A 13,288-nucleotide genomic window follows, 5' to 3' on the forward strand; every position below is an offset into this window, starting at 1 on the left:
GCAGCACATGACCACGCTGCTCTGCATGGGCTTCTCGGACGCCGCCGCCATCCGCAAGGCCCTGCGCCTCGCCAAGAACGACATCAACGAGGCCGTGGCGCTGCTCACCAACGAGCGGCCCGGCCTCCACTACGGCGGCTACGAGCCCATGGAGAGCGGGCAGGGCCCGCCCGGCGGCCACGGCTCCCCCGCCGGCGGGCAGGGCCCCCGCGGCGGCGACGGCGACGGCAGCGGCGGCGGCGGCGGCAGCGGCGGCTTCGACCCGCCGCCCGCCTACCACGAAGTGGTGGAGACCGAGGTGAGGGGCCGGGGGGGGGGGACCGGGGCGGCCTGCACCGCCGCGGCGGGTCCCGGCGCTCCGTCCTGCCTTGCCCCGAGGCCGCGGCGGGAGCTTCCCCGCTCCGTGCCCTGCGCGTCCCTTGCGATCGGATCGCGGCAGGGTGAAGAGCACCCTCTTTTTTTTTTTTCTTTTTTGGCATTCTAGGAATGTGTGGCCACGGTAGGCTTTTTTTTTTTCCCCTGTGCCTTCTTGCATAATCCGAGTGCCTAATGGGTGTAATATTTTTTTTAGTTGTTTGCACCGTGCAAAGGAATACCTAGACTGCCCTTTCCTTTACATACAGTTTTATTTGGAGAAGCTAAGCATAAATACAGAAATAGAGGGTACAGGGGGTTAAAACCTTTTTAAAATGAAGGATCTAACTCATAATTTCAGTTACAGTCATGTTGTAAAACGGAACTTAAATGCTGAAGAATCCCGGCCTTTCACAGCTCCCCGCCTTCCACCYTGCCTGCCCTTTTCCCTTTTCTCTCTTCCATGCTGTTTCAGAGCTCCGAACTCCTCAGACAGCTGATACACTCGTGGCTCTTTCCTTGCTGCCTTTTGTGCATGGAACAGTCTTGTAGCACTTACCTCTAAAAGCTTTCCCTTTTTCCAGGTCTTTTTTCAAAAAATTCCTAGAGCATTCATAGAAAAAGAGCGAATTGATAGTGTCCGGACTGTGGGACACATGGGGATAAGAACACAAGAACGGCCCTACTGTGTCATGCCAAAGGGCCACCTTGCTTAGTCTGGGTCTCAAAACATGGCCAATAGCAGATGCATAAGCACATGAATAAGAACAGGGAAACTCAGATCCCAGACTTCAGGGAACAGTACCCTGGGGAGTTTCGAAGCCAGAAATGGTAACTTTCTGTGTTCGTATATACGTATTAAAACRTAAGTGAAAGATACACATGCATATCTACTTGCATGTAAGTGTAGCTATGTACATCATTCATCTCCATAGTCTCATTATATACTATCTTGAAGTCCAGTTGTGCAGAATTAAGGAACATGATCCTGTTCACTGAATTAACTGGGTTAGGTCCTTAGCTGATACAAGATGATGATGTACACTTGTGGAGTAAGATGGTCTGTTGCACTGCGTATATGCAGAAGAAGAGTCGCTGTTTACTGATTAAAGCAATAGGAAACTGGTTTCTAGCCTTTGCGTTGAAGGGTTGGGAATGAGTGAGAGTTACTGTCTTAATGCTGCTCGTTTTCACGCAGGTCTTTGTAACCATCAAGAGGGTGGATTTTCCTTTCAGATATTTTATAGTTACAGATRCAATCTGGGTTGCCAGTGGGATATTTAAAGAGATGCTGTCAGTATAAACTTCATAGAAACGCTTTTTTTCCTCTCTGCTGTTCCTATTACAAATGACACTTTGACAGCTCTAAGAGGAATTTTTTCTATTATTTCAGTTTGTGTGTCTGATCAAATTTCACTTATACTTCATAGTTTCCTTTGCCAGTCTTATTCTTGTTTGCTCTCACTTGTGTTCTTATTAACCACCACAAGGAAAACCAAAACACTTGAATATAGGTAAATGACTGCACATCCACAAAATGGGAGTAGGCAGAAGGACTGAAGTACCACTTCTACATAAAATTTTTATATAAATTCAGATCCAGAGTTAATAATTGGGTTCATTTGGATATGAAGGTTCATCAACTCTTGCACATATAAGCGAAAGAATATTGTAATGTTAAAGTTTTACTTGGAAAAATCTTAAGACTTGGGATTGTTGCCTCTGCTTATTTGTCTAATACTGCATTGCAGTGTAGCAAGTTTTGAAATATATTTCAAAAGGGAGGGGGAATTATTTTTGATCAGCTCTTTATTCTTCGAATGTAATCTAGAGCTACAGTTAATAAACTAGAGATATTATTTAGGTGGTTAATCAGCAGGAAGCTTTCCATTCAGTGCAGGCTTATGGCRCATGAAGCTGTTCAAAGAGCCAATTGCACAATTATCTATATTAATYGCAGTCRTATACATTATGTTGAAACATATTGTATGTCATACRTAATRCTATCTTGTGGCAACACAGAATTCAGACATTATTTCTGTTTATCTTTCTGTCACTGTCATCTCTCTAACAGTCCTTAAAGTACATGTTCCTTCTCCTCATAATATTAGTTTTCTCATTTGCTTAGTGGAAAGGTAGTGATTAGTTAGGTTTTTGGTCTGGTTTTTGGATTGTATGTATCAGTAATGTACATGAATATATAGATCAACAGAGCAAAATTATTAGAAATTTTCCCCTAAAAAATTTGTAGTCTAGTAAACTTTTTCATGAGTCAGTGGACACAAGTTAGGGTTAGATTTTGTAGTTTAAAAGTACAGGAAAGCTTCAGTCATGCCTCAAGGTATATAACAACTCTGTACTTTGTATTTACATTCTTTTTTTGGCTGAGTGCAGTTTACACTGCCTATAAAAATAGATTTATGAATGATTAAACGCTTCATTTTCTCTAATCAGTAATGAATTCGTTATGTTTGCATATGCTTATATGGTGCCTATTACATAATGTTAGTCTGTTTTGCTCAGTAAGTACGTTGATCAAAGAAAGGTTTGCTGTGGTTTTTTGCTGAGATTAGTACAGCAGCCAGGTATGTGCTGTATTAATAAAAAGTGTGTTTTGTTTAAATACAATAGTAAAACCAATGTGAATCCTCTTTACTTTCAGTGGTCCAGGCTTCTGGTCTTGGAAGGCATCTGGAAGTGTTACAGAAGCCTGAATTTGGAATAACTGGCCTAGAAAAAAGACAGCTACTATGAGCTGGTGCAATATGCATGCTGTATTTTGCATGTGAGAGTTGAGATAAGGACATGTACACATTCATTTTCACAAGGGCTGAAATTTCAGTTGCAGCAGGCTAGTGTCTTCCAAAGAACAACCAATTGATTGAGCTTTAAGTTAATCGCTCTAGTGTCTCTGTGCAGTCAATCTCATTGGCGTGACCATGCTTAACTCATTAAAAGGAAAAAGCCATACAAATTTGGGAATACAAAAGGGTCTTCACATTGGTTTGTGCAGTCTTTCTGAAATATCAATAATTGCAACTTCAGCACAACTTTCAAAGTCCTGCACCCTGTAGTGCCAAACCTCTTTGGGCTAAGATCACCTGCTTTTACAAGGGGTAACTTTACCTCTTTGATGTGACATCTATGTTTATGTCTGTTGGCTGAAGTAAATCTGATAAGTGTATTTTGGCAAAAATATGGCATACTGTGTGTTTATTCCGTAGGCACCGTATGGATTTTATGGTGTGATTTTTGGCAGGGACAAAGATTTGTGCTCATCTCTTCATATGACTGTGAGATATGCTGTTATATGAACTGCTGATAAATCCTTAAAATTTGAAGTGAGACTGTAAATGAATATGATGAAAATGTCTGTCAGCGTGCCCATGAATTGGGATGCTTTAGCCATAGCACTAGCTTTTGTAGAGTGGGGAGGAATAGGATGAGAAGACCAGCCCAAATGAATATGGTGACTGTGACCAGAGAACCTAAACTGTGGTAAGGGGTAGGAACCCACTGATACTAAAAATACAGAACATGGTAGCAACAGTACATATACCAACAGTTTCTATAACCTTTCCCAAAATAAGCTTGATTTGTTTTAAACAGCTTCTGAGAGTCATTACTATCGCCTTCTTGGTAAATTGTGATTAAAAGATTGTATTACCTTCTAGCTGTTCTTGTCTCCTTTAGCATGTGCACTTTTCTTTTTTTTTCTTTTTTTTTTTTTTTTGATTGAACCGGATCAAAAACTCACGTATGCCAGGTTTTACTAGGATAAGGTTTATGTTAAAATTTGTCTAAGATTGCTCTTAGAAGTGCTGTTTGATTTGAAGAGAAGGGGCTTTTGTAAAAGAAGCAGACCACCRACATCAGTCAGAACAGTGCTGGGAAAGTTTCTCACTAGTCATGCTGCAGAACTTTTGTGTTCAAAACCCTGTCTCTCCTCACTATTAGAGCTCAGTACTGAAAGCAGTTCTGCTGCAGATGCACTGTCACTGAGGGTATGCAACTTAACCTCTCGTTTAATTTCTGTTGTGTAATATGAGGATAATGGTTTGTGCTGTAGAGGTGTACTGCAGATGCTAGACTTGTGAAGTTCTTTGATCCTTGAATGGGAGGAGCTGTATTTATTTAAAGACAAAAAAGCTATTTTAGTATTTAGCCTTCAAGAAAATGTGATGAATTTCACACTACAATTTTATAACTTTATAACTTTAAAGTCAGCCTCCTCTCTTGTCAGTAGAGTTGGGCTATGCAAAAGTGAGTATTTCTGGCATTCTATTGTGGAAGTTTTGCAGTATGGCTTGTCTAGGAATTGGCCTTGTAAAACAATTAAGCAATCAAATAAAGCTTTGTGGCAGAGTCTGGCATTGAGTCCCTGGCTAGATGCCATCAGAATGTCAAGTGGAACTAGTATTTTAGCGCTCCTGGTTTTCGGCATTGCTACATTCAAAAATTAGTGGCCCTGGTATAGCACCTCTTTCTAGATTCAGGATACGTGAATGCTTTCTTGGATTTTGAAAGAAAATGACCTGTTTATCATTCTTGATAAAAGATGCAGAGATGCTATGTGAAGATAGGACAATGGTGGGTAATACTGACAGATGCAGTTGATTAATTTTAAATATAAGCTTTGTTGCAAATAATTTATGAAGCCCTTATGTAGTATGATTGTTGAAATAATCTTCCAATTGAGACTAGCACTTTTAAATTACTGGTTCGACAGTGAAGGTGATGTCTATGGAGTCAGTGGAGGTGGGAGATAACTCTTCTGTATAGCCAACTTCTCAGCTGGGCAGGAAGTGTCTTTGCTATAATGTTCTCTGGAGGCATTTTCTGGTCGTCTTCCCAGTTTAAAGTGCTATTCTGTGGCAGCTGTTTAATAAGGAAGTGAAATACTGAGGAAGAATGAGAATAAAAACAAATTAACCAGTGTTAGAAGTTAATTCCAGCAAATCATTTGGATTGCTTTTGGATTAAGGAACAGTAGCTCTTTGTATGAAGAGGGCAAGGATGGAAAGGAAGTGCCTATTTCTTTTGTAAAGCTCTTAATTTGAAAAACACACGTATTTGTGCTGCCATAGGAATAGGCTTTGGTATGTATGTTTCAGCTATGCTTGATGGGCTAAACTAAAAAAAGCCGAATGTACTCTGAATGCTTCTTGCCACTTGATCTTCCTGCTCGCTACTATACAAGAGTTTTGACTCCTTTTGTTCTGATGCCCAGCAGAGCAGACCTGACAGACATTTAAAGATTGTTCATGTGAGTTGATCACAATTACCTAATGATACGTCGTATAACTTGAATTCAAGCTATTTTCTTTGTGGACACTAGTTTCTGTTGTGCTGTACATCTATATGCACCTAAAGAATAAAAGTGTGAGTAAGTGTTTAGCAGTTTTATTGAATTAGTTCTCCCTTCCAGAACTTAAGTTTTGATCACTAAAATGTTATAATAAATGCTTTGTCTAGTGTTCCTGCAGCACTTCTCTGTTAATACCTGGTGATTTAGCAAAGGAAAATGGAAGTATTGACTTAATTTTAAGCTCTGGAATTCTAAGCATTTGTGATTCATTGCTTTATTACATTAAAGCACAATGTTTATCTGATACCCTGAAAAGTTATGCTGAATTGTTTAGAAATAAGCATGATTTTTTTGTGCTTAGGAAAATTTAAGGGTTAGGAGGAACGATGGTATCATTCAGTGTTAGACTGGATGTTTGTAGTTATGCTTTTGGAAGAAGTTTTTAAGTATATCCAGAGATGATACTGAAAACACATGCAAGATAAGTGTGTTTTCCTAGGTTTCTTATGAATGGCATTCCTAACARTATTTTCCATGACCTTTCCCTGGCCTACAACTAGTTATCAGACTTGAAAGTATGTTGCCAGACATGGCTGTTAGAAATCTGGCTGGCTCTGATTCCACTGAGTACTATGGTAATAGCAGAAAGGGGCTAAGAACTTCCTCTTTTTAAGTTATATGGGTCTTATTAATTAAAAATGATTTTTACAGAGCCATTGTTCATTTTGTTGTAGTGCTTACCGTTGTGTTTATCTCCGAATAATGAGCAAAGTGCATTGGGGAATACTGCATAGTAAAGTTACACCATTGCCCTGRAAAATGAGGATACCAGTACAAGCAGTATTTTTAGGAAATTCTAGCTAATTTCTAGCTTTGTTGAAAAGATTTTTTTTTTTTCCAAGCTCATATTTTGCCTTATTCCCAGTCTTACACAGTACTTGGGTTGTGGGGAAGAAAAAGACATGTTTTTTGTGGTTGATTTATTAAAATCCTTTAGACCTATTAAGGAGCATTTAGTCTAACTATGCATGCTTGATAAGGCACTCGTAATACTCTGTTAAAGTCAGAGTCCAAAACTTTCTATGAAAACTTTCACTAAGTAATTCAGAATTTTCTTAGGAGATATTTACTGTGTAGTGAGAATCCAAATTAGCTTCAATTAGATGGAGTCTGTAAAAAAGGCCTTTTTGTGTGTGTGTGTGATAGACTGGTATCATTCCTTCATATTAACAGGATGAAATATTAATATTTTTTCTTATGTCAAGACTGTTTGCTTGTCTAACAACAATTTAGCAAAATTTAGACTGCATAGCAAAAATTTGAACTAAAAGGTTTAACTTCTGTGTAAAAAAAAAAACAACAAAAAAAAACACCACCAACAAAAAAAAAAACAAATACCTCCCAAGCAAGCTTACTTTCTCTTAATGGAACATAAATAACGAAAAGTGTTCCCTTCCATCACTGTATTCAGAATTTTTGCATATAGATGTCTTCACATTGATGAAAATGCAAGAGCAAGATGCTGCATCTGTTTAAGACTTAGAACAATTAAAAACTATTACTATACTTGGAAAGTAAACAGCTGCTCCTCACTAAAACTCTTAGGAAATCATGGTAGGTTTTCTTATTGCTAACTGGCCTATTTTGAAGTAGATTTTAAATATTCATAATATAATACTGTGTTTCAGCCACGTAAGAATCATAATGTATAAATTCCGTATGTAACATCACTTTCTGAGGCTTACAAATACTGTCATATTCATAAAGGAATACTAAGCTTGCTTGTAGCAATGTGGGTTAAATGAGTTTGGTCTGATGGTGAGAACAAGTAACTGGAAAATACTCCTCAGTTTTGTTCCCAGATCTGCCACTTGCATGGGTTTAAAGTTCTTTAAGCTCTTGGAATACCAGTTTATAAAAACAAGTRGGTTATAAATATGAAAACTTGCTTTTTAAAACAAAAAAACAAAAAAAACACTGTCTACCTCCTGCTTAGTGTTTTCAAGTATATAAGTGCAAAGCAGTGGCTTTGGTTTATCTGAAAAGCTTTAAAATCTTATCCCCCATGAATCAGTTCTAGGAAACAGAATATCCTGCTTTTAAGAGTCAATTAAAAGAAAAAAAACAGACTAGGCATCCAGGCATAAAAGTAAAAGCTGCTTTCATCAGCAGTCTGACAGATAAAGAGAAGAGGGACTGTCAAGTCCTGACTTCAGGATTCATAGCTTCTCTCAGGTTGATGGACATCCAACAATAGATCAGAGAGTAGAGAAATGCTCCTTCTGTTTTTATGGATATTTGATGTATTGCTTCTATATTGCCTCCATCTGAGCATCTTGCAGTACTTTGCAAACACCAGTGAATCATACATCAACATGCTGTGACAGAGGGAAGTATCATTATTGACACTTCACAGCTGGGGAAACTGAAACGCTGAAAAATTGACTTCCTCGTTATCGCGTAGTACGTCTGTAGCAGAACTGAAAGGTGGACTGAGAATTTTTGGCTTCTAATTCTGGCTTTAAGCTTTTTTTTCCATTGCTTGTTCCGTTTGTAGGTATGTATTAAGAAAACAATTTCTTTTCTTTCTTTTCTTTCTTCAACAATACAGTGAAGCATCAAAAACAGTTTTCTTGTCTGTAGAATGGTGGTCGTTTTGTGAAAAACACTTGCTGGGGAGAAGCACGAGGGTGGAGGGAACTGCTTGATCTGCTGGTATCTTAAAAGCTCAGATCCTATTGCATACTGAGAGAAACGGGACTTTCTGGTTCTGTTTTGTGAATTATATTGGGTTCAGGACAACATATGAAACTTAGCTCTGGTGATACCGAATTGTGTTGGTAGTCTTCTATTAAAATCAAATTAGCAAATTTGATTTGTAATTTAACTGTAATTGATACTGAGACTACCAGTTAGTACCAAAATACTTTCTTAAACTCCTTGTTATTTTATGTATAGTAACGAGTATCATAAGTGTCAGTGGCTTTAGTTAAATGCAGATTGGTGAATCAGTTAGCTGAATGTTGAGGGAATACATTTTGAAGTTTTGACCTGTGAGTTTGTGGCCAATTAAAGTTAATTTATATTTCACTTCTTATATGAGGGCTAATCTTTGCTCTTTGTTGGTCTTCCATGGCAAGTTTTGTACTATAGACTTAGGCAACACATTCTTAATCAGATATTGAACAATTGTTACTTATTCAGATTTATAAAGAACTCTATGAGGTACCAGGTCCCGTTAGAGAGAATCTTTAAATCATCACTTGAGACTTTTTGAGTGAGGATATTATTCTTGGGTGCTTGTATGTATACGTACGGACATAACTACAGTTTTACACCTTGAAAATGAGCTGAAAGAAGGAGTCAAGTAGCCCTGTCAGACTGGGGCAGGGTGTCTTCAGGGCTCTTGTATAGTGAAAGATACAACAGCAGGTATGGGAAAAGGTGTTAAAGGTTTGCTGGCAAATGCTCTTTGGTCTTGAGCCCTGAGCCGCAGAAGGGAGAATGTCACAGGATGTTTGGTGTGCACCATGACTTCCTGCCTCGGAAAACAGATAGTTCTTGATGGTTTTAAGTCTATCTTTGGATGACCTGTTGACCAAAAGGACCGGTTTCTTTGCTTTTACTGTTCTATTGTCGGAGAATATCCCTGCAAATCCTTGAAATGCCAGGTGCCAGTCCAGTATTAAGTCTGTTCAGACAGAATTGCATAGTCCTGATTTAGGTCATCAAGAGTAAGCAACAACTGGGAGACACTGTTCTTAAGTCGTCTATTTGAGGGGAGGGAGAAAAACTTCTCTACCAAAAAATATATGATCCCCAAAAATAAGACCCAGAAAACCACTTTTGAGGAGACTGACGTGGCCTTGTGCACTCCTTACTTTCTTATATAGCATATTCTTTCTTTAAAAGCTTTTATTACAGCTCTGAGCTGACGTCAGTAGATTCTGTAGCGACGGTTCTTAGCCCCTCAGTCTTGAGGTGTAGATAGCGATTACCTGTTCAGAGCTGTGATGTATTGCGTTTGTGAATGCCAGCAGAGCAAATAAGGTCTGCAGCATTTGTTGATTGGAGAGCCAGCCTAAAATTACGTTAAGAGCTTACATTGCGCCTTGTTACAGAATACTTTGTTAATACAACTGCTGCTAATAAATCCCTCACTTCGAAGAGCAATACACAGATCAGTTTAAATCGGATAGTTTTTTGGGTTGTGGTTTTTTGGTTTTTGTTTTTTTTATCCTGAAAGACACTATAATTATGAAAGAGCAGCCATGTGCTTTTTGGAGAGACTGTTATTCATAGTAGATATGTTGCAAGAAACAAGACTGAATGCGTGGTAATATAAACTGTCTGAAAAGGGCAGTGATCTCCAAGAAGTACAGGGTATTAAATTAATGGCTTGAAGTGGATTTTGAGTTTGACTTTTAAACTGCCTGGGCATTTATTGGAGACTGTTACAGCACTGTTTAACAGTAGTTGTAAAGCTGCTCGAGTGTCATGCATTCTGGAATTATTACATAATTGAACTTGATACTTTATTGGCAGGGGTTTAGTAGCAGAAAAACTGACATGCAAGAATGACTTGTTTTCTCTAATTAATAGAATGTGCCAAAGATCTGCTCCTTCATTGAAAATAGTTGCTCATGTTATTACGGCAGTATTTCCAGTACCGCACCCGTTATTTCTTATATAAAAGACCTTATTTTTCCCCATATTGTTGGTAGACTCAATCCAGCAATAAGCTGCTGGTATCCTTAGTGCAACTGCTATGATAATGCCCTTATTTGGGGGAGCCAAGCATACAGTTAAGAAAATGTATCACTTCAGTATCTCTTTATGAATTTCCTTAATATTACTGACTCTTTTAATCACTTAAAAGAATGAAGTAAACCAAGAGCAACTATGCTTAAATGTAGTTAAGGAGGCAGAACAAGAGCTGATATTTTTCAGCAACAGTTGAACCTCTGCACTGCTATTAGACTGAACACCTCAAAGACTAGTGTTAGTAATGGATAGTTCTATTTAGCATGGACACCTTTCCCTAAGGGTTGGAGAAACTGTGGCCCAACTAATGTAAACATTTGTTGAAATGTCACTTTCATTTGCTGTTAGTCTAGGTTGAACTGAATTCTAGGACTTAGCTATTAGGTGTCTATATTGCACTCAGTCTTCCTTTTTTAGACTAATTATTGTATCACATACTGTTACCATAAAGACTTTCTTTATAAAGTACTTATTTCTTGTAGACTGGGAAAAAAAAAGGGGGGGGGGGTGTTCTGGATAGGCATCATCTACAGAAGTCATAAACTTAACTGTTGTTTGCTTAATTACTACAACAGGTTATTTCCTAAACAACCTTTGCTTTTAAATACTTTCAATGTTTTTCAGTAGTATTAAATTAACTTAGACCTTCAAACATCGCTTCTTCAAAAGCTGACAAGACATGATTTACTAGACATGATTTGCGCTAGAATTCCATGCACAGTACTGGATCATACAACTTCAGCTTCAGAAGTTGATATCCAGGTCTCTTAAAGGAAGTACAGCTTCTGATAATGACAAACTTGGGACTAAAGGATTAGTAGAGGGTTGTGGGAAGGTGGCACATTGCTTGCCAAACATTGACATGTTTTCATTTCTGAATACTATTTTATACCACATTTCTATAAATATTATTGCTGATGTTCAGAACAGATTATTAAGACCAGATGCTGTGTGCTGTGGTCACCTGCCCCAGTGAATTTTATAGGGTGGACTCTATACAATTGGTGGTTTTGGCTTAGTATTTTTGAATCATTATAAAGTGAATATGAAGTGTTTACTTTTTAATAAACAGGTCTAATTCTTCAAACGGCAAGTGCAGTGAGAAAACCAGAAGCACACTTCTCTGCATGGATTGATTTCATTCTTTGCATACAACTTCCTCTTGAGTTTATTTGATTTCTCTCAATTTATTTCTTTCTACTTGCTCCACTCACTTTCCGGACACTGTTTTTTTACACTTGAACATGCTTCCTGCTTGTCCTTCCTCCCTACGTGTTCCTGGCTTCTCTCCTCATGGGATCTTGTTACTATCACTGCACTTCTGTTTTCTTCTTTCTCTGACGGTTGCTCCCAGTTGCTGCCGGTCCTGATCCAAACAGTCTGTCCTTTCTCCTGCTTAAGTTCTGCCTGTTGTTTGGAAGATGGAGGAAAAACTAGTACATGTGAACTCTTTACACCTGGGGTAGCTAGCCTCGATGTGAGGTTAAAAAAGAAATTAAAGAAAAGAAATCAATGATTTGTCTACCCAGTCTAGTTCTTCACCTGGCACTACTGAGACAGTTGCCTCATATGGCACTTAACAAAGAATGTGGGGCTAATTTTGTGTTCTGTCTGTGCACAGAAATAGCTGCTGTTTAGTGGCACTAGCAGGGAAACTGGGGAAGCCGAGCTGCTTCTGCTTCCTTTTTTCCCTGTCTGCTTCCCAGAATACTTCCCAGGATCTCATTTGACTACAGAAGAAGGACGATTGTAGTCTCATTGTCAACTATATTTAAGATTTACATTTYTCTTTGGATAATTAGCTAGTAAGAAAAACATGCTGATGTACTGGAATAGTCTTGGGTTATTTTTCTCAGTGTGATGGGGTGAGAGGATGATCAAACTGGTCTACCTTGGAATAAGCTATTGCATATTTTACAGCAACTGCTGAACAGAGGATTAATGTGGAGAGTTTTGTGAAGATCAGGGTTTATACTCTCTACAGTCCCACAGGGACTAGAAGCAGTTATCACTTGACTCTAGGATCTGTTATGTTAAGGAAAAGGATTTGCCATTTAAATAGGCAATTAGTTAGCARTTAGTCATGTAAACATAGTGGTTATCACCTACAGGAAATATATGAAGGTATGTAATCCCTTCAATTGAAATTGAAATATCAAATTCTACTTTGAAAAACACAAGCAGCCTCAGGGTTGYTGAGGATTTGATATGCTTGTTATAGGCATAGCCGCCTTGACTCGAACATCTCTTTATTCACAGAAAAATGATGAAAATGGGAATTGCTCTGGCGAAGGTATTGAGTTTCCAACAACCAACTTATATGAATTGGAGAGCAGAGTTTTAACAGATCACTGGTCCATACCATATAAGCGGGAAGAGTCCTTAGGCAAGTGCCTAATTGCATCCACCTACCTAGCAAGACTAGGTAAGTTCTTTTTCTACTCATGTAAAAATAATCTGTTCAAAAGATTTTACAGGCGGTTTAGTGGGCAGTTATGGCTTTCATATCCACTTTACAGTTGTTTACACAGCACCCTGTGGAATGGTTGTATCTCTGTAAGTGGCTAACAGTGAACTATACCTAACGCTGTAAAAAGAATGTCAATCTCTTTTTCTAAAGTTGTTTTATATAAGCTTTTTAGAAAAAGTGGAGCACATGTTTCTTTATGTTTTGATGATTGTAGGAATTACTGTTTTTCAGAGCTGAATTAGAGCTTTTTTTTTTTTTTTGATTGTGCTGGTTATTTTCCATTAGTAAAAACAAGCTGTCATCTAAATTCATGCTCTACCAAGCTTGTATAACTGGTTGTTTTTTCCCTAGTGAAATGCTTATACTGCATTAGACTTGAATTTGATTTTTCT

General features: G+C 38.3%; 1 protein-coding gene across 1 annotated transcript in view; it reads left to right on the top strand.

The window, feature by feature from the left end:
• Positions 1-4: 4 nt before the first annotated feature.
• Positions 5-13,288, top strand: part of USP24 (ubiquitin specific peptidase 24) — a gene marked incomplete at its 5' end in the record, with an annotated part of 70,974 nt that continues 57,690 nt past the window's right edge. The window contains 2 exons of the mRNA XM_026079900.1: positions 5-298; positions 12,686-12,851. Coding sequence (XP_025935685.1) covers positions 5-298; positions 12,686-12,851 — 460 coding nt within the window. The remainder of the gene's footprint in view (positions 299-12,685; positions 12,852-13,288) is intronic.

This window comes from Apteryx rowi, unplaced genomic scaffold, assembly GCF_003343035.1.
Source record: "Apteryx rowi isolate R43461 unplaced genomic scaffold, aptRow1 scaffold_503, whole genome shotgun sequence".
Taxonomy (NCBI): domain Eukaryota; kingdom Metazoa; phylum Chordata; class Aves; order Apterygiformes; family Apterygidae; genus Apteryx; species Apteryx rowi.